This window comes from Petromyzon marinus, chromosome 68, assembly GCF_048934315.1.
Source record: "Petromyzon marinus isolate PM22_M1 ecotype Great Lakes invasive population chromosome 68, UKy_Petmar_22M1.pri1.0, whole genome shotgun sequence".
In the NCBI taxonomy this organism is placed as follows: domain Eukaryota; kingdom Metazoa; phylum Chordata; class Hyperoartia; order Petromyzontiformes; family Petromyzontidae; genus Petromyzon; species Petromyzon marinus.
The window spans coordinates 3,099,116-3,126,157 of record NC_133734.1 but is presented as its reverse complement, the minus strand read 5'-3'; the positions used below and the strand labels follow the sequence as shown (position 1 = coordinate 3,126,157).

General features: G+C 45.6%; 1 protein-coding gene across 1 annotated transcript in view; it reads right to left on the bottom strand.

Moving 5' to 3' along the window:
- LOC142906604 (tumor necrosis factor receptor superfamily member 6-like) overlaps positions 1-24,994 on the bottom strand; it is a 50,960-nt gene extending 25,966 nt beyond the window's left edge. Inside the window, exons 1-5 of the mRNA XM_076054759.1 lie at positions 24,916-24,994; positions 19,957-20,189; positions 15,525-15,603; positions 9,478-9,606; positions 8,128-8,274 (exon numbers count right to left, since the gene is read on the bottom strand). Coding sequence (XP_075910874.1) covers positions 8,128-8,274; positions 9,478-9,606; positions 15,525-15,603; positions 19,957-20,010 — 409 coding nt within the window. The 5' untranslated portion in view covers positions 20,011-20,189; positions 24,916-24,994. The remainder of the gene's footprint in view (positions 1-8,127; positions 8,275-9,477; positions 9,607-15,524; positions 15,604-19,956; positions 20,190-24,915) is intronic.
- Between the last annotated feature and the right edge of the window lie 2,048 nt (positions 24,995-27,042).

Sequence of the window (27,042 nt, the reverse complement as noted above, 5' to 3'; positions counted from 1 at the left end):
AGTGTATAGTGTAGTAGTGTATAGTGTAGTAGTGTAGTGTAGTGTGTAGTGAAGTGTGTAGTGTAGTGTATAGTGTAGTGTATAGTAGTGTATAGTGTAGTAGTGTATAGTGTAGTAGTGTATAGTGTAGTAGTGTATAGTGTAGTGTATAGTGTAGTAGTGTAGCGTATAGTGTAGTGTATAGTGTAGTAGTGTAGCGTATAGTGTAGTGTGTAGTGTAGTGTGTAGTGTAGTGTATAGTGTGGTGTATAGTGTAGCGTATAGTGTAGTGTATAGTGTAGTGTATTGTGTAGTGTATAGTGTAGTGTATATAGTAGTGTGTAGTGTAGTGTATAGTGTAGTAGTGTATAGTGTAGTAGTGTATAGTGTAGTAGTGTATAGTGTAGTGTATAGTGTAGTGTATATAGTAGTGTATATAGTAGTGTATAGTGTAGTGTATAGTGTATAGTGTAGTGTATAGTGTAGTGTATAGTGTAGTGTATATTGTAGTGTATAGTGTAGTGTATATTGTAGTGTATAGTGTAGTGTATAGTAGTGTATAGTGTAGTGTATAGTGTGTAGTGTAGTGTATAGTGTAGTGTATAGTAGTGTATAGTGTAGTGTATAGTGTAGTAGTGTATAGTGTAGTGTATAGTGTAGTAGTGTAGCGTATAGTGTAGTGTATAGTGTAGTAGTGTAGCGTATAGTGTAGTGTGTAGTGTAGTGTGTAGTGTAGTGTATAGTGTGGTGTATAGTGTAGCGTATAGTGTAGTGTATAGTGTAGTGTATTGTATAGTGTAGTGTGTAGTGTAGTGTGTAGTGTATAGTGGGGGGCGTCACTCCGAGCCCCGGTGCTAAGAGTGGGGGGCGTCACTCCGAGCCCCGGTGCTAAGCGTGGGGGGCATCCTCACGAGCCCCGGTGCTAAGCGTGGGAGACGTCACTCCGAGCCCCCCGGTGCTAAGAGTGGGGGGCATCCCTCACGAGCCCCGGTGCTAAGAGTGGGGGGCATCCTCACGGCGAGAGTCGTTGAGTGGGGGGACCGGCCTGCAGGACGTCCGCGTGGATCCCAAAGCGGCCGCCCCTCTCGCCCCACAAGGCGGCCCGGCCCAGCCTCGTAGGCCGAGCACGGGAGACGGTGGGCGTGGCAGTGGGCGGGACTTAAAGGAGACGCTTGCGATGGTATTTGTTTATTGTAGTGTATAGTGTAGTAGTAGTGTATAGTGTAGTAGTGTAGTGTGTAGTGTAGTAGTGTAGTGTAGTGTGTAGTGTAGTGTATAGTGTAGTGTATAGTGTAGTAGTGTATAGTGTAGTGTATAGTGTAGTGTAGTGTGTAGTGAAGTGTGTAGTGTAGTGTATAGTGTAGTGTATAGTGTAGTAGTGTATAGTGTAGTAGTGTAGTGTAGTGTGTAGTGAAGTGTGTAGTGTAGTGTATAGTGTAGTGTATAGTAGTGTATAGTGTAGTAGTGTATAGTGTAGTAGTGTATAGTGTAGTAGTGTATAGTGTAGTGTATAGTGTAGTAGTGTAGCGTATAGTGTAGTGTATAGTGTAGTAGTGTAGCGTATAGTGTAGTGTGTAGTGTAGTGTGTAGTGTAGTGTATAGTGTGGTGTATAGTGTAGCGTATAGTGTAGTGTATAGTGTAGTGTATTGTGTAGTGTATAGTGTAGTGTATATAGTAGTGTGTAGTGTAGTGTATAGTGTAGTAGTGTATAGTGTAGTAGTGTATAGTGTAGTAGTGTATAGTGTAGTGTATAGTGTAGTGTATATAGTAGTGTATATAGTAGTGTATAGTGTAGTGTATAGTGTATAGTGTAGTGTATAGTGTAGTGTATAGTGTAGTGTATATTGTAGTGTATAGTGTAGTGTATATTGTAGTGTATAGTGTAGTGTATAGTAGTGTATAGTGTAGTGTATAGTGTGTAGTGTAGTGTATAGTGTAGTGTATAGTAGTGTATAGTGTAGTGTATAGTGTAGTAGTGTATAGTGTAGTGTATAGTGTAGTAGTGTAGCGTATAGTGTAGTGTATAGTGTAGTAGTGTAGCGTATAGTGTAGTGTGTAGTGTAGTGTGTAGTGTAGTGTATAGTGTGGTGTATAGTGTAGCGTATAGTGTAGTGTATAGTGTAGTGTATTGTATAGTGTAGTGTGTAGTGTAGTAGTGTAGTGTAGTAGTGTATAGTGTAGTGTGTAGTGTAGTGTGTAGTGTATAGTGGGGGGCGTCACTCCGAGCCCCGGTGCTAAGAGTGGGGGGCGTCACTCCGAGCCCCGGTGCTAAGCGTGGGGGGCATCCTCACGAGCCCCGGTGCTAAGCGTGGGAGACGTCACTCCGAGCCCCCCGGTGCTAAGAGTGGGGGGCATCCCTCACGAGCCCCGGTGCTAAGAGTGGGGGGCATCCTCACGGCGAGAGTCGTTGAGTGGGGGGACCGGCCTGAAGGACGTCCGCGTGGATCCCAAAGCGGCCGCCCCTCTCGCCCCACAAGGCGGCCCGGCCCAGCCTCGTAGGCCGAGCACGGGAGACGGTGGGCGTGGCAGTGGGCGGGACTAAAAGGAGACGCTTGCGATGGTATTTGTTTATTGTAGTGTATAGTGTAGTAGTGTATAGTGTAGTAGTAGTGTATAGTGTAGTGTATAGTGTAGTGCATAGTGTAGTGTATAGTGTAGTGTATAGTGTAGTGTAGTGTATAGTGTAGTAGTGTAGTGTGTAGTGTAGTGTGTAGTGTGTAGTGTAGTGTATATAGTAGTGTATAGTGTAGTGTGTAGTGTAGTGTGTAGTGAACTGTGTAGTGTAATGTGTAGTGTAGTGTATAGTGTAGTGTATAGTGTAGTGTATATTAGTGTGTAGTGTATAGTGTAGTGTATAGTGTAGTGTATAGTGTAGTGTATAGTGTAGTGTATAGTGTAGTGTATAGTGTAGTAGTGTATAGTGTAGTAGTGTAGTGTGTAGTGAAGTGTGTAGTGTAGTGTGTAGTGTAGTAGTGTAATGTGTAGTGTAGTGTAGTAGTGTAGTGTGTAGTGTATTGTAGTGTATAGTGTAGTGTATAGTGTAGTAGTGTAGTAGTGTAGTGTAGTAGTGTAGTGTATAGTGTAGTGTATAGTAGTGTGTAGTGTATAGTAGTGTATAGTGTAGTGTATAGTGTAGTGTATAGTGTAGTAGTGTATAGTGTAGCGTATAGTGTAGTGTATAGTGTGGTGTAGTGTGTAGTGTAGTGTGTAGTGTAGTGTATAGTGTAGTGTGTAGTGTAGTAGTGTATAGTGTAGTGTGTAGTGTAGTGTATAGTGTAGTGTATAGTGTAGTGTAGTGTGTAGTGTAGTGTATAGTGTAGTGTATAGTAGTGTATAGTGTAGTGTATAGTGTAGTGTATAGTGTAGTGTGTAGTGAAGTGTGTAGTGTATAGTGTAGTGTATAGTGTAGTGTATTGCATAGTGTATAGTGTAGTGCATAGTGTAGTGTGTATAGTGTAGTGTATAGTAGTGTATAGTGTAGTGTATAGTGTAGTAGTGTATAGTGTAGTGTATAGTGTAGTAGTGTATAGTGTAGTGTATAGTGTAGTAGTGTATAGTGTAGTGTATAGTGTAGTGTATAGTGTAATAGTGTATAGTGTAGTGTATAGTGTAATAGTGTATAGTGTAGTGTATAGTGTAGTAGTGTATAGTGTAGTGTATAGTGTAGTGTATAGTGTAGTAGTGTATAGTGTAGTGTATAGTGTAGTGTATAGTGTAGTAGTGTATAGTGTAGTGTATAGTGTAGTGTAGTGTGTAGTATAGTGTAGTGTATAGTGTAGTGTATAGTGTAGTAGTGTATAGTGTAGTGTATAGTGTAGTGTAGTGTGTAGTATAGTGTAGTGTATAGTGTAGTGTATAGTGTAGTAGTGTATAGTGTAGTGTATAGTGTAGTGTATAGTGTAGTGTATAGTAGTGTATAGTGTAGTGTATAGTAGTGTGTAGTGCATTGCATAGTGTATAGTGTAGTGCATAGTGTAGTGTGTATAGTGTAGTGTATAGTAGTGTATAGTGTAGTGTATAGTGTAGTAGTGTATAGTGTAGTGTATAGTGTAGTAGTGTATAGTGTAGTGTATAATGTAGTAGTGTATAGTGTAGTGTATAGTGTAGTGTATAGTGTAATAGTGTATAGTGTAGTGTATAGTGTATAGTGTAGTGTATAGTGTAGTAGTGTATAGTGTAGTGTATAGTGTAGTGTATAGTGTAGTAGTGTATAGTGTAGTGTATAGTGTAGTAGTGTATAGTGTAGTGTATAGTGTAGTGTAGTGTGTAGTATAGTGTAGTGTATAGTGTAGTGTATAGTGTAGTAGTGTATAGTGTAGTGTATAGTGTAGTGTAGTGTGTAGTATAGTGTAGTGTATAGTGTAGTGTATAGTGTAGTAGTGTATAGTGTAGTGTATAGTGTAGTGTATAGTAGTGTATAGTGTAGTGTATAGTAGTGTGTAGTGTAGTGTATAGTAGTGTATAGTGTAGTGTATAGTGTAGTGTATAGTGTAGTAGTGTATAGTGTAGTGTATAGTGTAGTAGTGTAGTGTATAGTGTAGTGTATTGTGTAGTAGTGTATAGTGTAGTGTATAGTGTAGTGTATAGTAGTGTATAGTGTAGTGTGTAGTGTATAGTAGTGTATAGTGTAGTGTATAGTGTAGTGTATAGTGTAGTAGTGTATAGTGTCGTGTATAGTGTAGTAGTGTATAGTGTAGTGTATAGTGTAGTGTATAGTGTAGTGTATAGTGTAGTGTATAGTGTAGTGTATAGTGTAGTAGTGTATAGTGTAGTAGTGTATAGTGTAGTGTATAGTGTATAGTGTAGTTTGTTGTGTAGTGTATAGTGTAGTAGTGTATTGTGTAGTAGTGTATAGTGTAGTGTATAGTGTAATAGTGTATAGTGTAATAGTGTATAGTGTAGTAGTGTATAGTGTAGTAGTGTATAGTGTAGTGTATAGTGTAGTGTATAGTGTAGTAGTGTATAGTGTAGTGTATAGTGTAGTAGTGTATAGTGTAGTAGTGTATAGTGTAGTGTATAGTGTAGTGTAGTGTGTAGTATAGTGTAGTGTATAGTGTAGTGTATAGTGTAGTAGTGTATAGTGTAGTGTATAGTGTAGTGTAGTGTGTAGTATAGTGTAGTGTATAGTGTAGTGTATAGTGTAGTAGTGTATAGTGTAGTGTATAGTGTAGTGTATAGTGTAGTGTATAGTAGTGTATAGTGTAGTGTATAGTAGTGTGTAGTGTAGTGTATAGTAGTGTATAGTGTAGTGTATAGTGTAGTAGTGTATAGTGTAGTGTATAGTGTAGTAGTGTAGTGTATAGTGTAGTGTATTGTGTAGTAGTGTATAGTGTAGTGTATAGTGTAGTGTATAGTAGTGTATAGCGTAGTGTGTAGTGTATAGTAGTGTATAGTGTAGTGTATAGTGTAGTAGTGTATAGTGTAGTGTATAGTGTAGTAGTGTATAGTGTAGTGTATAGTGTAGTGTATAGTGTAGTGTATAGTGTAGTGTAGTGTATAGTGTAGTAGTGTATAGTGTAGTAGTGTATAGTGTAGTGTATAGTGTAGTGTAGTTTGTAGTGTAGTGTATAGTGTAGTAGTGTATTGTGTAGTAGTGTATAGTGTAGTGTATAGTGTAATAGTGTATAGTGTAATAGTGTATAGTGTAGTAGTGTATAGTGTAGTAGTGTATAGTGTAGTGTATAGTGTAGTGTATAGTGTAGTAGTGTATAGTGTAGTGTATAGTGTATAGTGTAGTAGTGTATAGTGTAGTGTATAGTGTAGTGTATAGTGTAGTGTATAGTGTAGTAGTGTATAGTATAGTAGTGTATAGTGTAGTAGTGTATAGTGTAGTGTATAGTGTAGTAGTGTATGTAGCATCTGAAAGTGCTACGCGATGATGCAGTGACCGGTTTTGTTCAGATGATCAGCCAGAAGCTGCTGTTGAAGATGATGATGGTTTACGTGATGATGGTTTATGTGATGATGGTGGTTTATGTGATGATGATGGTTTACGTGATGATGATGGTTTACGTGATGATGATGGTTTACGTGATGATGGTTTACATGATGATGATGATGGTTTATGTGATGATGATGGTTTACGTGATGATGATGATGGTTTACGTGATGATGATGGTTTACGTGATGATGGTTTACGCGATGATGGTGGTTTACGTGATGATGATGGTTTATGTGATGATGATGGTTTACATGATGATGGTGGTTTATGTGATGATGATGGTTTACATGATGATGGTGGTTTACGTGATGATGGTTTACGTGATGATGATGGTTTACATGATGATGATGATGGTTTATGTGATGATGATGGTTTACATGATGATGGTGGTTTACGTGATGATGGTTTACGTGATGATGATGATGGTTTACGTGATGATGATGGTTTACGTGATGATGGTTTACATGATGATGGTGGTTTACGTGATGATGATGGTTTATGTGATGATGATGGTTTACATGATGATGGTGGTTTATGTGATGATGATGGTTTACGTGATGATGGTGGTTTATGTGATGATGGTTTATGTGATGATGATGGTTTACGTGATGATGATGGTTTACATGATGATGATGATGATGGTTTATGTGATGATGATGGTTTACATGATGATGGTGGTTTACGTGATGATGGTTTATGTGATGATGATGGTTTATGTGATGATGGTGGTTTATGTGATGATGGTGGTTTATGTGATGATGATGGTTTACGTGATGATGATGGTTTACGTGATGATGGTGGTTTATGTGATGATGGTGGTTTACGTGATGATGATGGTTTATGTGATGATGATGGTTTACATGATGATGGTGGTTTATGTGATGATGATGATGGTTTACGTGATGATGGTGGTTTACGTGATGATGGTGGTTTACGTGATGATGGTGGTTTACATGATGATGATGGTTTATGTGATGATGGTTTATGTGATGATGGTCGTTTACGTGATGATGATGGTTTATGTGATGATGATGGTTTACGTGATGATGGTTTATGTGATGATGGTGGTTTACGTGATGATGGTGGTTTATGTGATGATGATGGTTTACGTGATGATGGTTTACGTGATGATGGTGGTTTATGTGATGATGGTGGTTTATGTGATGATGATGGTTTACGTGATGATGGTGGTTTATGTGATGATGATGGTTTACGTGATGATGATGGTTTACATGATGATGGTGGTTTATGTGATGATGATGGTTTATGTGATGATGGTTTACGTGATGATGGTGGTTTATGTGATGATGATGGTTTACGTGATGATGATGGTTTATGTGATGATGATGGTTTATGTGATGATGGTGGTTTATGTGATGATGGTTTATGTGATGATGATGGTTTATGTGATGATGATGGTTTATGTGATGGTGATGGTTTACGTGATGATGGTGGTTTATGTGATGATGATGGTTTACGTGATGATGATGGTTTATGTGATGATGGTTTATGTGATGATGGTGGTTTATGTGATGATGATGGTTTATGTGATGATGATGGTTTATGTGATGATGATGGTTTATGTGATGATGGTTTATGTGATGATGGTTTATGTGATGATGATGGTTTACGTGATGATGATGGTTTACGTGATGATGGTGGTTTATGTGATGATGGTGGTTTATGTGATGATGGTGGTTTATGTGATGATGATGGTTTATGTGATGATGATGGTTTATGTGATGATGGCGGTTTATGTGATGATGATGGTTTACGTGATGATGGTGGTTTACGTGATGATGGTGGTTTACGTGATGATGATGGTTTACGTGATGATGATGGTTTATGTAATGATGGTGGTTTATGTGATGATGATGGTTTATGTAATGATGGTGGTTTATGTGATGATGATGATGGTTTATGTGATGATGGCGGTTTACGTGATGATGATGGTTTATGTGATGATGATGGTTTATGTGATGATGATGGTTTACGTGATGATGATGGTTTATGTGATGATGATGGTTTATGTGATGATGATGGTTTACGTGATGATGATGGTTTACGTGATGATGATGGTTTTATAGAATGATGGTTTACGTGGTGGTGATGATGACGATGGTTTATATGATGAAGACGATGACGATGATGATGACGATGATGACGATGGTTTATATCTCTCCGTGACGAGACCGTAGAAGCGCACCTGAGTCAGGGGGACGGGTTGTACTTGATGTCACAGGTGCAACAGAATCCTCTCTGCAGAAATGCTCGCTGCCACGCTTATGATAGCCGGGTTTGCATCTGCACCGTCTGTCTGCGGTTGTGCTGCATTCCTGCTCCTCATCCTCATCTGTGGATTAGAGAAAAATATCAAGTAGTGTATAGTGTAGTGTATAGTAGTGTATAGTGTAGTGTATAGTAGTGTATAGTGTAGTGTATAGTGTAGTGTATAGTGTAGTGTATAGTGTAGTGTAGTGTATAGTGTAGTGTATAGTGTAGTGCATAGTGTAGTGTATAGTGTAGTGGATAGTGTAGTGTATAGTAGTGTATAGTAGTGTATAGTGTAGTGTATAGTAGTGTATAGTGTAGTGTATAGTGTAGTGTATAGTGTATAGTGTAGTGTATAGTGTAGTGTATAGTATAGTGTATAGTGTATTGTATAGTGTAGTGTATAGTAGTGTATAGTGTAGTGTATAGTAGTGTATAGTTTAGTGTATAGTGTAGTGTATAGTGTAGTGTACAGTGTAGAGTATAGTGTAGTGTACAGTGTAGTGTATAGTGTAGTGTATAGTAGTGTATAGTATAATGTTTAGTGTAGTGTATAGTAGTGTATAGTGCAGTGTATAGTGTAGTGTATAGTAGTGTAGTGTATAGTGTAGTGTTTAGTGTAGTGTATAGTGTAGTGTATAGTAGTGTAGTGTATAGTGTAGTGTATAGTGTAGTGTATAGTGTAGTGTACAGTGTAGTGTATAGTGTAGTGTATAATAGTGTTAAGTGTAGTGTATAGTAGTGTATAGTGTAGTGTTTAGTGTAGTGTATAGTGTAGTATATAGTGTAGTGTATAGTAGTGTATCGTGTAGTTTATAGTGTAGTGTATAGTGTAGTGTATAGTAATGTATAGTGTAGTGTATAGTGTAGTGTATAGTGTAGTGTAGTAGTGTAGTAGTGTATAGTGTAGTGTATAGTGTATAGTGTAGTGTATAGTGTAGTTTAAAGTAGTATATAGTAGTGTAGTGTAGTAGTGTATAGTGTAGTGTATAGTGTAGTGTATAGTAGTGTATAGTGTAGTGTATAGTAGTATATAGTAGTGTATAGTGTAGTGTATAGTCTAGTGTATAATGTAGTGTATAGTAGAATATAGTAGTGTATAGTGTAGTGTATAGTGTAGTAGTGTAGTGTAGTAGTGTATAGTGTAGTGTATAGTGTAGTGTATAGTATAGTGTAGTGTATAGTGTAGTATATAGTAGTGTATAGTGTAGTGTATAGTGTAGTGTATCGCGTGTTAGGCTTGTTGATGCTTCAGCACACGAGACAATCATTACGAGTGGCTCACCAGGCTGACAAGGTGTGCATATGATGCATTTCCCCGAGCTGTTTGGGAACTCGGTGAAGGTGCCTGGAACACAGACGTCACAGCTGGGCGGTCCGTACTCAACAGTGCAGTCCGATTGTAAATAGCTTCCTGTTGGGCACAAATCAAAGACAAAGACAGTGATCCCCCAGGTAGCCTCTAGCAAGCTGTAGGGGTAAGTGCTGTGTTAGTTGTAGCACAAAGACAAAGATCCCCCAGGTAGCCTCTAACAGGGCTGTAGGGGCAAGTGCTGTTAGTAGCAAAGATCCCGCAGGTAGCCTCTAGCAGGCTGTAGGGGTAAGTGATGCTAGTAGCAAAGACAAAGATCCCCCAGGTAGCCTCTAGCAAGCTGTAGGGGTAAGTGCTGTGTTAGTTGTAGCACAAAGACAAAGAACCCCCAGGTAGCCTCTAGCAGGGCTGTAGGGGCAAGTGCTGTTAGTAGCAAAGATCCCGCAGGTAGCCTCTAGCAGGCTGTAGGGGTAAGTGATGCTAGTAGCAAAGACAAAGATCCCCCAGGTAGCCTCTAGCAAGCTGTAGGGGTAAGTGCTGTGTTAGTTGTAGCACAAAGACAAAGATCCCCCAGGTAGCCTCTAGCAGGCTGTAGGGGTAAGTGATGCTAGTAGCAAAGACAAAGATCCCCCAGGTAGCCTCTAGCAGTCTGTAGGGGCAAGTGGCTGTTAGTAGTAGCGAGTATCACAAAGACAAAGATCCCCCAGGTAGCCTCTAGCAGGGCTGTAGGGGCAAGTGGCTGTTAGTAGCAAAGACAAAGATCCCCCAGGTAGCCTCTAGCAGGCTGTAGGGGCAAGTGGCTGTTAGTAGTAGCGAGTGTCACAAAGACAAAGATCCCCCAGGTAGCCTCTAGCAGGCTGTAGGGGCAAGTGGCTGTTAGTAGTGTCACAAAGACAAAGATCCCCCAGGTAGCCTCTAGCAGGCTGTAGGGGTAAGTGCTGTGTTAGTTGTAGCACAAAGACAAAGATCCCCCAGGTAGCCTCTAGCAGGCTGTAGGGGCAAGTCCTGTTAGTAGCAAAGACAAAGATCCCTCAGGTAGCCTCTAGCAGGCTGTAGGGGTAAGTGCTGTGTTAGTTGTAGCACAAAGACAAAGATCCCCCAGGTAGCCTCTAGCAGGCTGTAGGGGTAAGTGATGCTAGTAGCAAAGACAAAGATCCCACAGGTAGCCTCTAGCAAGCTGTAGGGGTAAGTGCTGTGTTAGTTGTAGCACAAAGACAAAGATCCCGCAGGTAGCCTCTAGCAGGCTGTAGGGGCAAGTGGCTGTTAGTAGTAGCGAGTTGCACACAGCCAAAGACCCCCCAGGTAGCCTCTAGCAGGCTGTAGGGGCAAGTGGCTGTTAGTAGTAGCGAGTATCACAAAGACAAAGATCCCCCAGGTAGCCTCTAGCAGGGCTGTAGGGGCAAGTGGCTGTTAGTAGCAAAGACAAAGATCCCCCAGGTAGCCTCTAGCAGGCTGTAGGGGTAAGTGATGCTAGTAGCAAAGACAAAGATCCCCCAGGTAGCCTCTAGCAAGCTGTAGGGGTAAGTGCTGTGTTAGTTGTAGCACAAAGACAAAGATCCCGCAGGTAGCCTCTAGCAGTCTGTAGGGGCAAGTGGCTGTTAGTAGTAGCGAGTATCACAAAGACAAAGATCCCCCTGGTAGCCTCTAGCAGGGCTGTAGGGGCAAGTGGCTGTTAGTAGTAGCGAGTATCACAAAGACAAAGATCCCCCAGGTAGCCTCTAGCAGGGCTGTAGGGGCAAGTGGCTGTTAGTAGCAAAGACAAAGATCCCCCAGGTAGCCTCTAGCAGGCTGTAGGGGCAAGTGCTGTTAGTAGTAGCACAAAGATAAAGATCCCCCAGGTAGCCTCTAGCAGGCTGTAGGGGCAAGTGCTGTTAGTAGCAAAGACACAGATCCCCCAGGTAGCCTCTGGCAGGCTGTAGGGGCAAGTGGCTGTTAGTAGCACAAAGACAAAGATCCCCCAGGTAGCCTCTAGCAGGCTGTAGGGGTAAGTGCTGTGTTAGTTGTAGCACAAAGACAAAGATCCCCCAGGTAGCCTCTAGCAGGCTGTAGGGGCAAGTGCTGTTAGTAGTAGCACAAAGAAAAAGATCCCCCAGGTAGCCTCTAGCAGGCTGTAGGGGCAAGTGGCTGTTAGTAGCAAAGACAAAGATCCCCCAGGTAGCCTCTAGCATGCTGTAGGGGCAAGTGGCTGTTAGTAGTAGCACAAAGACAAAGATCCCCCAGGTAGCGTCTAGCAGGCTGTAGAGGCAAGTGCTGTTAGTAGCAAAGACAAAGATCCCCCAGGTAACCTCTAGCAGGCTGTAGGGGCAAGTGGCTGTTAGTAGTATCACAAAGACAAAGATCCCCCAGGTAGCCTCTAGCAGGTTGTAGGGGCAAGTGCTGTTAGTAGCAAAGACACAGATCCCCCAGGTAGCCTCTGGCAGGCTGTAGGGGCAAGTGCTGTTAGTAGCAAAGACACAGATCCCCCAGGTAGCCTCTGGCAGGCTGTAGGGGCAAGTGGCTGTTAGTAGCAAAGACAAAGATCTCCCAGGTAGCCTCTAGCAGGCTGTAGGGGCAAATGCTTTTAGTAGTAGCACAAAGACAAAGATCCCCCAGGTAGCCTCTAGCAGGCTGTAGGGGCAAGTGCTGTTAGTAGTAGCACAAAGACAAAGATCCCCCAGGTAGCCTCTAGCAGGCTGTAGGGGCAAGTGGCTGTTAGTAGTATCACAAAGACAAAGATCCCCCGGGTAGCCTCTAGCAGGCTGTAGCGGCAAGTGCTGTTAGTAGCAAAGACACAGATCCCCCAGGTAGCCTCTGGCAGGCTGTAGGGGCAAGTGGCTGTTAGTAGCAAAGACAAAGATCCCCCAGGTAGCCTCTAGCAGGCTGTAGGGGCAAATGCTTTTAGTAGTAGCACAAAGACAAAGATCCCCCAGGTAGCCTCTAGCAGGCTGTAGGGGCAAGTGCTGTTAGTAGTAGCACAAAGACAAAGATCCCCCAGGTAGCCTCTAGCAGGCTGTAGGGGCAAGTGGCTGTTAGTAGTATCACAAAGACAAAGATCCCCCGGGTAGCCTCTAGCAGGCTGTAGGGGCAAGTGCTGTTAGTAGTAGCACAAATACAAAGATCCCCCAGGTAGCCTCTAGCATGCTGTAGGGGCAAGTGCTGTTGGGAGCAAAGACACAGATCCCCCAGGTAGCCTCTAGCAGGCTGTAGGGGCAAGTGGCTGTTAGTAGCAAAGACAAAGATCCCCCAGGTAGCCTCTAGCAAGCTGTAGGGGTAAGTGCTGTGTTAGTTGTAGCACAAAGACAAAGATCCCCCAGGTAGCCTCTAGCAGGCTGTAGGGGTAAGTGATGCTAGTAGCAAAGACAAAGATCCCCCAGGTAGCCTCTAGCAGTCTGTAGGGGCAAGTGGCTGTTAGTAGTAGCGAGTATCACAAAGACAAAGATCCCCCAGGTAGCCTCTAGCAGGGCTGTAGGGGCAAGTGGCTGTTAGTAGCAAAGACAAAGATCCCCCAGGTAGCCTCTAGCAGGCTGTAGGGGCAAGTGGCTGTTAGTAGTAGCGAGTGTCACAAAGACAAAGATCCCCCAGGTAGCCTCTAGCAGGCTGTAGGGGCAAGTGCTGTTAGTAGCAAAGACACAGATCCCCCAGGTAGCCTCTGGCAGGCTGTAGGGGCAAGTGGCTGTTAGTAGCAAAGACAAAGATCCCCCAGGTAGCCTCTAGCAGGCTGTAGGGGCAAATGCTTTTAGTAGTAGCACAAAGACAAAGATCCCCCAGGTAGCCTCTAGCAGGCTGTAGGGGCAAGTGCTGTTAGTAGTAGCACAAAGACAAAGATCCCCCAGGTAGCCTCTAGCAGGCTGTAGGGGCAAGTGGCTGTTAGTAGTATCACAAAGACAAAGATCCCCCGGGTAGCCTCTAGCAGGCTGTAGGGGCAAGTGCTGTTAGTAGTAGCACAAATACAAAGATCCCCCAGGTAGCCTCTAGCATGCTGTAGGGGCAAGTGCTGTTGGGAGCAAAGACACAGATCCCCCAGGTAGCCTCTAGCAGGCTGTAGGGGCAAGTGGCTGTTAGTAGCAAAGACAAAGATCCCCCAGGTAGCCTCTAGCAGGCTGTAGGGGCAAGTGCTGTTAGTAATAGCACAAAGACAAAGATCCCCCAGGTAGCCTCTAGCAGGCTGTAGTGGCAAGTGGCTGTTAGTAGTATCACAAAGACAAAGATCCCCCAGGTAGCCTCTAGCAGGCTGTAGGGGCAAGTGGCTGTTAGTAACACAAAGACAAAGATCCCCCAGGTAGCATCTAGCAGGGCTGTAGGGGCAAGTGCTGTTAGTAGTAGCGAGTATCACAAAAACAAAGAACCCCCAGGTAGCCTCTGGCAGACTGTAGGGGCAAGTGCTGTTAGTAGCGAGTAGCAGCAGCAGCGTCTATGATGGCTACTGGCACTATAGCTACACACAGAAGGGGTGGGTGGCCACCACAGAGACACATAGAGACCCATTTAGAGATACAGAGACCCATAGAGACCCCATAGAGTTACACATAGACCCATAGAGATACCTAGAGACCCATTTAGATATAGAGACCCATAGAGACCCATAGAGACCCATAGAGACCCATAGAGATACATAGATACCCATAGAGATACATAGAGGCCCATAGAGTTACATAGAGACCCATAGAATTACATAGAGACCCATAGAGACACATAGAGACACATATAGTTTACATAGAGACCCATATAGATGTACAGAGACCCATATAGACCCATAGAGACATGTATAGACATATAGAGATACCTAGAGACCCAAATAGATGCATAGACACCCCATAGGGTTAGATAGAGACCCATAGAGTTACATAGAGTTACATAGAGATACTTAGAGACCCATATAGATATATAGGCCCATAGAGATCCATAGAGATCCCATAGTGTTAGATGGAGACCCATAGATTTAAATAGAGACCCATAAAGCCACTTATAGACATATAGAGATTCCTAGAGATCATATTGATATACAGAGACCCATAGAGACCCCATCGGGTTAGACAGAGACCCATAGATTTAGCTAGAGACCCATAAATCCACTTATAGAGACATATAGAGATTCCTAGAGATGACATTGACATACAGAGACCCATAGAGACCCCATAGTGTTAGATAGAGACCCAAAGATTTAAATAGAGACCCATGAAGCCACTCATAGACATATAGAGATTCCTAGAGATGACATTGACATACAGAGACCCATAGAGACCCCATCGGGTTAGATAGAGACCCATAGATTTAGAGAGAGACCCACAGAGACCCACAGACACCCACAGAGACCCACAGAGACCCAAAGAGACCCACAGAGACCCATAGAAACCGATAGAGGACCGCACAGAAATCACACAGAGACCCATATTAGAATGAAACTATGTTTCGCTTAAGTTTGGCGCGCTGAGCTACGTAGCTCTCTCTACGACAGGCGCCACTACCGATGGATTGCCTCAACCCCAACTCGTTTTTATTTTTCGATTTAAAGCTTTCGTGACTGCAAGGATTCATCATCTTTGGTTCTTTCGGTAAAGTCACCACCACGTAGAATGAGAATTAAATAATAAATTGATAAAATAAAATAACACAATAAAATTCTCACGACGTTTCGGCCACAACACAAGCGGCCTTCATCAGGTAAAGGGACGAGACTGTCTGGTAGGACAGCACTGGAGTGAGAAAGCCACGCTGAGATCACGACCTTTAAGCTGTGTGTATACATACGCTAATTCCTTTGTCAAGGCGCTTTGTTTCTTCTCACACAGCTTAAAGGTCGCGATCTCAGCGTGGCTTTCTCACTCCAGCGCTGTCCTACCAGACAGCCTCGTCCCCCTTCACCTGATGAAGGCCGCTTGCGTTGTGGCCGAAACGTCGTGAGAATATTGTTGTGTTATTATTTTATTTCATCAATTTATTATTTTATTCTCAATTTTCAATTTCTTCCGTGATGACAGACGAAGAGAGAAACGCACGCGCGTAGAAGACGCAGCGCGACCAAATCATGCCATCCCCGTCACCTTGTGAGCACTTCTGGCAGCAAATGGCGCCGCTTGAGGCACGGTAGAAGCCATCGCCGCATGAGGGCACCGTGGCTGCCTGCAACGGGTAGAGAGACGGGCACCGTCAATCCAGAGGAGGTTCGTGGGTGAGATCCCGTGACCCCTGTGAGATGTTAACTACCTCGCCTGGTGTGCGAGAGGTTCGTGGGTTAGATCCCGGACACTGTGAGATGTTAACTGCCTCGCCTGGTATTGAGGTCATGGGTTAGATCCCGGATTCTGTGATATGTTAACTACCTCGCCTGGTGTGCGGGAGGTTCGTGGGTTAGATCCTGTGACCCCTTTGAGATGTTAACTACCTCGCCTGGTGTGCGGGAGGTTCGTGGGTTAGATCACCGGACCCTGTGAGATGTTAACTACCTCGCCTCGTGTGCAGGAGGTTCGTGGGTTAGATCCCGGATTCTGTGAGATGTTGACTACCTCGCCTGGTGTGCGGGAGGTTCGTGGGTTAGATCACCGGACCCTGTGAGATGTTAACTACCTCGCCTCGTGTGCAGGAGGTCGTGGGTTAGATCCCGGATTCTGTGAGATGTTGACTACCTCGCCTGGTGTGCGGGAGGTTCGTGGGTTAGATCACCGGACCCTGTGAGATGTTAACTACCTCGCCTCGTGTGCAGGAGGTTCGTGGGTTAGATCCCGGATTCTGTGAGATGTTGACTACCTCGCCTTGTGTACAGGAGGTCGTGGGTTAGATCCCGGATTCTGTGAGATGTTAACTGCCTCGCCTGATATGGAGGTCGTGGGTTAGATCCCGGACCCTGTGAGATGTTAACTACCTCGCCTGGTGTACAGGACGTCGCGGGTTAGATCCCGGACCCTGTGAGATGTTAACTACCTCGCCTGGTACGCAGGAGGTCGTGGGTTAGATCCCAGACACTGTGAGATGTTAACTACCTCGCTGTTATGCAGGAGGTCGTGGGTTAGATCCCGGACCCTGTGAGATGTTAAATACCTCGCCTGGTGTGCAGGAGGTCATGGGTTAGATCCCAGACCCTGCGAGATGTTGACTACCTCGCCTTGTGTACAGGTGGTCGTGGGTTAGATCCCGGATTCTGTGAGATGTTAACTGCCTCGCCTGGTATGGAGGTCATGGGTTAGATCCCGGATTCTGTGATATGTTAACTACCTCGCCTAGTATGCAGGAGGTCGTGGGTTAGATCCCGGATTCTGTGAGATGTTAACTGCCTCGCCTGGTATGGAGGTCATGGGTTAGATCCCGGATTCTGTGATATGTTAACTACCTCGCCTGGTATGCAGGAGGTCGTGGGTTAGATCCCGGATTCTGTGAGATGTTAACTACCTCGCCTGGTATGCAGGAGGTCGTGGGTTAGATCCCGGATTCTGTGAGATGTTAACTACCTCGCCTGGTGTACAGGAAGGTCGTGGGTTAGATCCCGGATTCTGTGAGATGTTAACTACCTCGCCTGGTGTGCGGGAGGTTCGTGGGTTAGATCACCGGACACTGTGAGATGTTGACTACCTCGCCTTGTGTACAGGAAGGTCGTGGGTTAGATCCCGGATTCTGTGAGATGTTAACTGCCTCGCCTGGTATGGAGGTCATGGGTTAGATCCCGGATTCTGTGATATGTTAACTACCTCGCCTGGTATGCAGGAGGTCGTGGGTTAGATCCCGGATTCTGTGAGATGTTAACTACCTCGCCTGGTGTACAGGAAGGTCATGGGTTAGATCCCGGATTCTGTGAGATGTTAACTACCTCGCCTGTTGTACAGGAGGTCGTGGGTTAGATCCCGGATTCTGTGAGATGTTAACTATCTCGCCTGTTGTACAGGAGGTCGTGGGTTAGATCCCAGATTCTGTGAGATGTTAACTGCCTCGCCTGGTATGGAGGTCATGGGTTAGATCCCTGATTCTGTGAGATGTTAACTACCTCGCCTGGTGTACAGGAAGGTCGTGGGTTATATCCCGGATTCTGTGATATGTTAACTACCTCGCCTGGTATGCAGGAGGTCGTGGGTTAGATCCCTGATTCTGTGAGATGTTAACTACCTCGCCTGGTGTACAGGAGGTCGTGGGTTAGATCCCGGATTCTGTGAGATGTTAACTACCTCGCCTGTTGTACAGGAGGTCGTGGGTTAGATCCCAGACCCTGCGAGATGTTAACTACCTCGCCTGTTGTACAGGAGGTCATGGGTTAGATCCCAGACCCTGCGAGATGTTAACTACCTCGCCTGGTGTGCAGGAAGTCGTCGGTTCGATCTGGGACACTGTGAGATGTTGACTACCTCGCCTGGTGTGCGGGAGGTTAGTGGGTTAGATCACCGGATTCTATGATATGTTAACTACCTCGCCTGATATGGAGGTCATGGGTTAGATCCCAGACCCTGCGAGATGTTAACTACCTCGCCTGGTAAGATGGAGGTCGTGGGTTATATCCCGTGACCCTGAGAGATGTTAACTACCTCGCCTGGTGTACAGGAGGTCGTGGGTTCGATCCCGTGACCCTGTGAAATGTTAACTACCTCGCCTGGTGTAGAGGAGGTCGTGGGTTATATTCCAGACACTGGGAGATGTTGACTACCTCGCCTGCTATACAGGAGGTCGTGGGTTAGATCCCAGACCCTGCGAGATGTTAACTACCTCGCCTGCTATACAGGAGGTCGTGGGTGTGACTCCCCATACCGGGGGATTAGTGTTGATCTAAGGTCGTGGTATCAATTACGATGGAATATGTATTATCAGTTGGGTTATTCACAGTTATGATGATCATATTTTGTTACTGGCAAAGGAGGTCTCATGATATTCACAGTTAATCGACACAAACATACTATACACTATACACTACACTCTACACTACACTATACACTACTATACACTACACTATACACTACACTATACACTATACATTGCACTATACACTACACTATACACTAAACTATACACTATATACTATACACTACACTATGCACTACTATACACTAGACTCTACACTACACTATACACTAGTATACACTACACTATACACTACACTATACACTAAACTACTATACACTACACTACACCACTATGATACACCACACTACTGTACATACACTATACACTACACTATACACTAAACTACTATACACTACACTACACCACTATGATACACCACACTACTGTACATACACTATACACTCCACTACTACACAATAAACTAATATACACTACACAATACACTACACTATACACTACACAATGCACTTCTATACACTTCACACTACTATACACCATACACTTCTATACACTATACTAAACACGACTATACATGACACTGTACACTACACAATGCACTACAATACACTACATTATACACTCCACTATACTGTACACTCCACTATACACTACAATACACTACATTATACACTACACTATACTGTACACTCCACTATACACTACCAAACTATGCAGTACAACAATACACTACACTATACACTACACACTACACTATACACTACACTATACACTACACTATACACTACACTACACACCACGACTTATACACTACACACTACACTATACACTACACTATTATACACTACACTGTACACTACACTATACACTATACACTACACACTACACTATACACTACACTATTATACACTACACTATACACTACACTACTATACACTACACTATTGACTACACTACTATACACTACACTACTATACACTACACACTACACTATACACTACACACCACGGATTATACACTACACTATACACTACACACTCCGACTTATACACTACACTATACACTACACACCACTATACACTACACTACACACTACACTATACACTACACTACACTATACACTACACACTACACTATACACTATACACTACACACTACACTACACACTACACTATACACTATACACTACACACTACACTACACACTACACTACACACTACACTACACTATACACTACACTATACACTACACTATACACTACACTATACACTACACTATACACTACACACTACACTACACACTACACTACACTATACACTATACACTACACTATACACTACACTATACACTACACTATACACTACACTATACACTACACACTACACACTACACTACACTACACACTACACTATACACTACACTATACACTACACTATACACTACACACTACACTACACACTACACTACACACTACACTATACACTACACTATACACTACACACTACACTATACACTACACTATACACTACACACTACACTCTATACTACACTATACACACCACGACTTATACACTACACTATACACTACACACTACACTCTACACTACACACTACACCATACACACCACGACCGACGTGCTAGGCCTAAACCAAGAGGGTGGATGGGTCAGCACTTTGACGCCGGGCAAACTCGATCACCTGCAACACGGCAGCCTCCATCACCACCACGGCCATCACCAACAAGGCCCTCATCGCCACTCGCACGGACGACTCAACCTAGGCGTTTCTCCGTCGTGATGATTGATCAGTGGTGATTGATGATTGATCAGTGATTGTTGATTGATCAGTGGTGACTGATGGTCCGTTGGTCAGCCAGCGGCAACCCCCGGCAAAGCCGATTCGCCCGAGGGGAACCGCCGGCGCTGTCGGCCCTGCCAGGTGCACAGTGAAGATCAGGGTAAGTGGATTATATTTTATACTACACTATACTCTACACTATACACTACACTATACTATACACTATATACTACACTATACTACTATATACTACACTATACACTACACTATACACTACACTATACTATACACTATATACTACACTATACACTACACTATACACTACACACTACACTACACTATACACTACACAATACACTACACTATACACTACACTATACACTACACTATATACTACACTATACACTACACTATACTATACACTACACTATACACTACACTATACACTACACTGTATACTACACTATATACTACACTATACACTACACTATATACTACACTATACACTATACACTACACTATACACTACACTATACACTACACTATACACTACACTATACACTACACACTACACTATACACTACACTATACACTATACACTACACTATACACTACTATACACTATACACTACACTATATACTACACTATACACTACACTACACTATACACTACACTATACTATACACTACACTATACACTACACTATATACTACACTATATACTACACTATACACTACACTATACACTACACTATACTACACTATACACTACACTATACACTACACTATACACTACACCATACACTATACACTACACTATACTATACACTACACTATACACTACACTATACACTACACTATACTACACTATACACTACACTATACACTACACTATACACTACACTATACACTACACTATATACTACACTATACACTACACTATACACTACACTATACACTACATTATACACTACAATATACTACACTATACACTACACTATACACTACACTATACACTACTATACACTACACTATACAATACACTATACACTACACTATACACTATACTATACAAAACACTATACACTACACTATACACTACACTATACACTGCTACACACTACACTATACACTACACTATACACTACACTATATACTACACTATATTCTACACTATACACTATTCTACACACTAAACACTACACTATACACTACACTATAGACTACACTATACACTACATTATTTACTACACTATACACTATACTACACACTATACACTACACTATACACTACACTATACACTACACTATATACTACACTATACACTACAATATACCCTACACTATACACTAGTATACACTACTATACACTACACTATACACTACACTATGCACTACTATACACTACACTACACTATACATTACACTTCATAATACAGTTCACACTACACGATACAATACACTATACACTACACTATACACTAGTAAACACTACTATACACTACACTATACACTACTATACACTACACTACTACATACTACACTATACAATACAATACGCCACTATACACTACACTATAAAATACACTAAACACTACACTATACAATACACTATACACCACTATACACTACACGATGTTACTATACTGTTACACACTACACTATACACGACACAGTTACACAACACTAACATTGGTTTAATGCAAGGACTGCTTCCTTGAACTAATGCCGATGGACCGCGAGATAACTTGAACAATGACTAATATCAACATGGTATGCCACACTGACTCACCCACTCACCCACTCACTCACCTACTCACCCACTCACTCACCTACCCACTCACTCACTCACCCACTCACTCACTCACACACTCACTCACTCACCCACTCACTCACTCACCCACTCACTCACCCAATCACTTACTCACCTACTCACCTACTCACTCACCCACTCACTCACTCACCCACTCACTCACTCACCCACTCACTCACCCACTCACTCACTCACTCACCCACTCACTCACCCACTCACTCACTCACACACTCACTCACTCACCCACTCACTCACCTACTCACTCACTCACCTACTCACTCACTCACCTACTTACTCACTCAATCACCCACTCACCCACCCACTCACTCACCCACCCACCCACTCACCCACCCACCCACTCACTCACTCACCACTAACTCACTCACTCACCCACTCACTCACTCACCCACTCACCACTCACCCACTCACTCACCAAACTCACTCACCCACTCACTCACTCACCACTCACTCACTCACTCACCCACTCACTCACCACTCACCCACTCACTCACTCACCCACTCACTCACTCACTCACCCACTCACTCACTCACCACTCACGCACCCACCTACTCACTCACTCACCCACTCACTCACCACTCACCCACTCACCAACTCACTCACTCACTCACCCACTCACCCACTCACCCACTCACTCACCTACCAACTCCCCCACCCACACACTCACCTACTCACCACCTACTCACTCACTCACCACTCACTCACCCCCTCACCCACTCACTCACCTACTCACTCACCCACCACTCACCAATCACCCACTCACTCACCCACTCACCCACTCACTCACTGACCTACCCACTCACTCACTCACCCACTCACCCACTCACTCACACACTCACCCACTCACTCACCCACCACTCACTCACCCACTCTCTCACCCACCCACTCACTCACCCACTCACCCACTCACTCACTCACTCACCCACTCACTCACCCACTCACTCACTCACCCACTCACTCACCCACCCACTCACTCACTCACCCACTCACCCACTCACTCACTCACCCACTCACTCACCCACTCACTCACTCACCCACTCACCCACTCACTCACCACTCACTCACTCACCCACTCACTCACCCACCCACTCACCACTCACCCACTCACCCACTGACTTACCCACTCACTCACCCACTCACTCACCCACCCACCCACTCACTCACCCACTCACTCACCCACTCACTCACTCACCCACTGACTCACCACTCACTCACTCACCCACCCACTCACCCACTCACTCACTCACTTACTCACTTACTCACTCACCCACCCACCCACTCACTCACCCACCCACTCACTCACCCACTCACCCACTCACTCACTCACCACCCACTCACCCACCCACTCACTCACCCACTCACCCACTCACTCACCCACTCACTCATCCACTCACTCACCCACTCACTCACTCATCCACTCACTCACCCACCCACTCACCCACTCACTCACTCACCTACTCACCCACTCACCACTCACTCACCCACCCACTCACCACTCACTCACTCACCACTCACTCACTCACCCACTCACTCACCCACTCACTCACTCACCCACTCACTCACTCACTCACCCACCCACTCACCTACTCACTCACCCACTCACTCACTCACCCACTCACTCACTCACCCGCTCACCCACCCACTCACCTACTCACTCACCCACTCACTCACCCACTCACTCACCACTCACTCACTCACCCACCCACTCACCTACTCACTCACCCACTCACTCACCCACTCACCTACTCACTCACCCACTCACTCACCACTCACTCACTCACTCACCCACTCACTCACTCACCCACTCACTCACTCACCCACTCACTCACCCACTCACCCACTCACCACCCACTCACTCACCCACTCACTCACCCACTCACCCACCCACCCACTCACTCACCCACTCACCACCTACTCACCCACTCACTCACTCACCCACTCACCCACCCACCCACTCACTCACCCACTCACCACCTACTCACCACCCACTCACTCACCCACTCACTCACCCACTCACTCACTCACCCACTCACCCACTCACTCACCACTCACTCACTCACCCACTCACTCACCCACCCACTCACCACTCACCCACTCACCCACTGACTTACCCACTCACTCACCCACTCACTCACCCACCCACCCACTCACTCACCCACTCACTCACCCACTCACTCACTCACCCACTGACTCACCACTCACTCACTCACCCACCCACTCACCCACTCACTCACTCACTTACTCACTTACTCACTCACCCACCCACCCACTCACTCACCCACCCACTCACTCACCCACTCACCCACTCACTCACTCACCACCCACTCACCCACCCACTCACTCACCCACTCACCCACTCACTCACCCACTCACTCATCCACTCACTCACCCACTCACTCACTCATCCACTCACTCACCCACCCACTCACCCACTCACTCACTCACCTACTCACCCACTCACCACTCACTCACCCACCCACTCACCACTCACTCACTCACCACTCACTCACTCACCCACTCACTCACCCACTCACTCACTCACCCACTCACTCACTCACTCACCCACCCACTCACCTACTCACTCACCCACTCACTCACTCACCCACTCACTCACTCACCCGCTCACCCACCCACTCACCTACTCACTCACCCACTCACTCACCCACTCACTCACCACTCACTCACTCACCCACCCACTCACCTACTCACTCACCCACTCACTCACCCACTCACCTACTCACTCACCCACTCACTCACCACTCACTCACTCACTCACCCACTCACTCACTCACCCACTCACTCACTCACCCACTCACTCACCCACTCACCCACTCACCACCCACTCACTCACCCACTCACTCACCCACTCACCCACCCACCCACTCACTCACCCACTCACCACCTACTCACCCACTCACTCACTCACCCACTCACCCACCCACCCACTCACTCACCCACTCACCACCTACTCACCACCCACTCACTCACCCACTCACCACCTACTCACCCACCCGCCCTCGCCACTCACCCAACTCGCTGTTATCGCAACGGCACCAAACTTCCTCTTTCGCTTCTTGTGACGTCACGGGTCAACTGGCGTATCGTGGATGAGACCGCAGAGATGGGGGAGGAGTCAGTGGGTGAGTGAGTGAGTGGGTGAGTGGGTGGGTGGGTGAGTGGGTGAGTGAGTGGGTGAGTGAGTGGGTGAGTGAGTGGGTGAGTGGGTGAGTGAGTGGGTGAGTGGGTGGGTGAGTGGGTGAGTGGGTGAGTGAGTGGGTGAGTGGGTGAGTGAGTGGGTGAGTGAGTGAGTGAGTGGGTGAGTGGGTGGGTGAGTGGGTGAGTTGGTGAGTGAGTGAGTGGCTGGGTGGGTGAGTGGGTGAGTGGGTGAGTGAGTGAGTGGGTGAGTGGGTGGGTGAGTGGGTGAGTGGGTGAGTGGGTGAGTGAGTGGGTGAGTGAGTGAGTGGGTGAGTGGGTGGGTGAGTGGGTGAGTGGGTAAGTGGGTGAGTGAGTGAGTGGCTGGGTGGGTGAGTGGGTGGGTGGGTGAGTGAGTGGGTGAGTGAATGAGTGGGTGGGTGGGTGGGTGAGTGGGTGGATGGGTGAGTGAGTGAGTGGGTGAGTGAGTGGGTGAGTGGGTGAGTGAGTGGGTGAGTGGGTGAGTGGGTGGGTGGGTGAGTGAGTGGGTGAGTGAGTGAGTGGGTGGGTGAGTGGGTGGATGGGTGAGTGAGTGAGTAGGTGAGTGGGTGATTGAGTGGCTGAGTGGGTGAGTGAGTGAGTGGGTGAGTGGGTGAGTGAGTGAGTGGGTGAGTGAGTGGCTGAGTGGGTGAGTGAGTGGGTGGGTGGGTGAGTGAGTGGGTGAGTGGGTGAGTGAGTGAGTGGGTGAGTGAGTGGCTGAGTGGGTGAGTGAGTGGGTGAGTGGGTGGGTGAGTTAGTGGGTGAGTGGGTGAGGTGGTGAGTGAGTGGCTCAGTGAGTGGGTGAGTGAGTGGGTGAGTGGGTGGGTGAGTGATTGAGTGGGTGAGTAGTTGGTGAGTGATTGAGGGATTGAGTGCTCGAGTGGCTGAGTGAGCAGACAAGGTGGTTATGAATCTTCGAATCAAATCAGTATGAGAATAATCACATGCTTGAAGCTCTTTTTCACAGACACATACACATAACTTACGTGTTTGTGTTTGTGTGTATAATTTGTTTGTTGCTGCAACGTTCTCCTTACTGGGACATCTGTGGAAGAAACTGGCTTTATAGACCATCGGATTGTGACATGGGAGGGGGATCACATCTCGCAAGGTCCCGGATCAAACCCACGACTTCCCGCATACCAGGCGAGGTAGTTAACATTTCACAGGGTCACAGGATCAAACCCACGACCTCCTGTACACCAGGCGAGGTAGTCAACATCTCACAGGGTCTGGGATCTAACCCACAACCTCCTGTACACCAGGCAAGGTAGTTGACATCTCACAGGGTCACGGATCAAACCCACGACCTCCCGCATACCAGGCGAGGTAGTTAACATCTCGCAGTGTCACCGGATCTAACCCACGACCTCCTGCACACCGGGCGAGATAGTTAACATCTCACAGGGCCTGGGATCTAACCCACGACCTCCTGCACACCAGGCGAGGTAGTCAACATCTCACAGGGTCTGGGATCAAACCCACGACCTCCTGTACACCAGGCGAGGTAGTCAACATCTCACAGGGTCTGGGATCTAACCCACAACCTCCTGTACACCAGGCGAGGGAGATAACATCTCGCAGGGTCTGGGATATAACCCACAACCTCCTGTACACCAGGCGAGGTAGTCAACATCTCACAGGGTCTGGGATCTAACCCACGACCTCCCGCGTACCAGGCGAGGGAGATAACATCTTACAGGGTCTGAGATCTAACCTACGACCTCCTGCACACCAGGCGAGGTAGTTAACATTTCACAGGGTCACAGGATCAAACCCACGACCTCCTGTACACCAGGCGAGGTAGTTAACATCTCGCAAGGTCCGGGATCTAACCCACGACTTCCTGTACACCAGGCGAGATAGTTAACATCTCACAGGGTCTGGGATCTAACCCACAACCTCCTGTACACCAGGCGACGTAGTTGACATCTCACAGTGTCACGGGATCAAACCCACGACCTCCCGCAGACCAGGCGAGGTA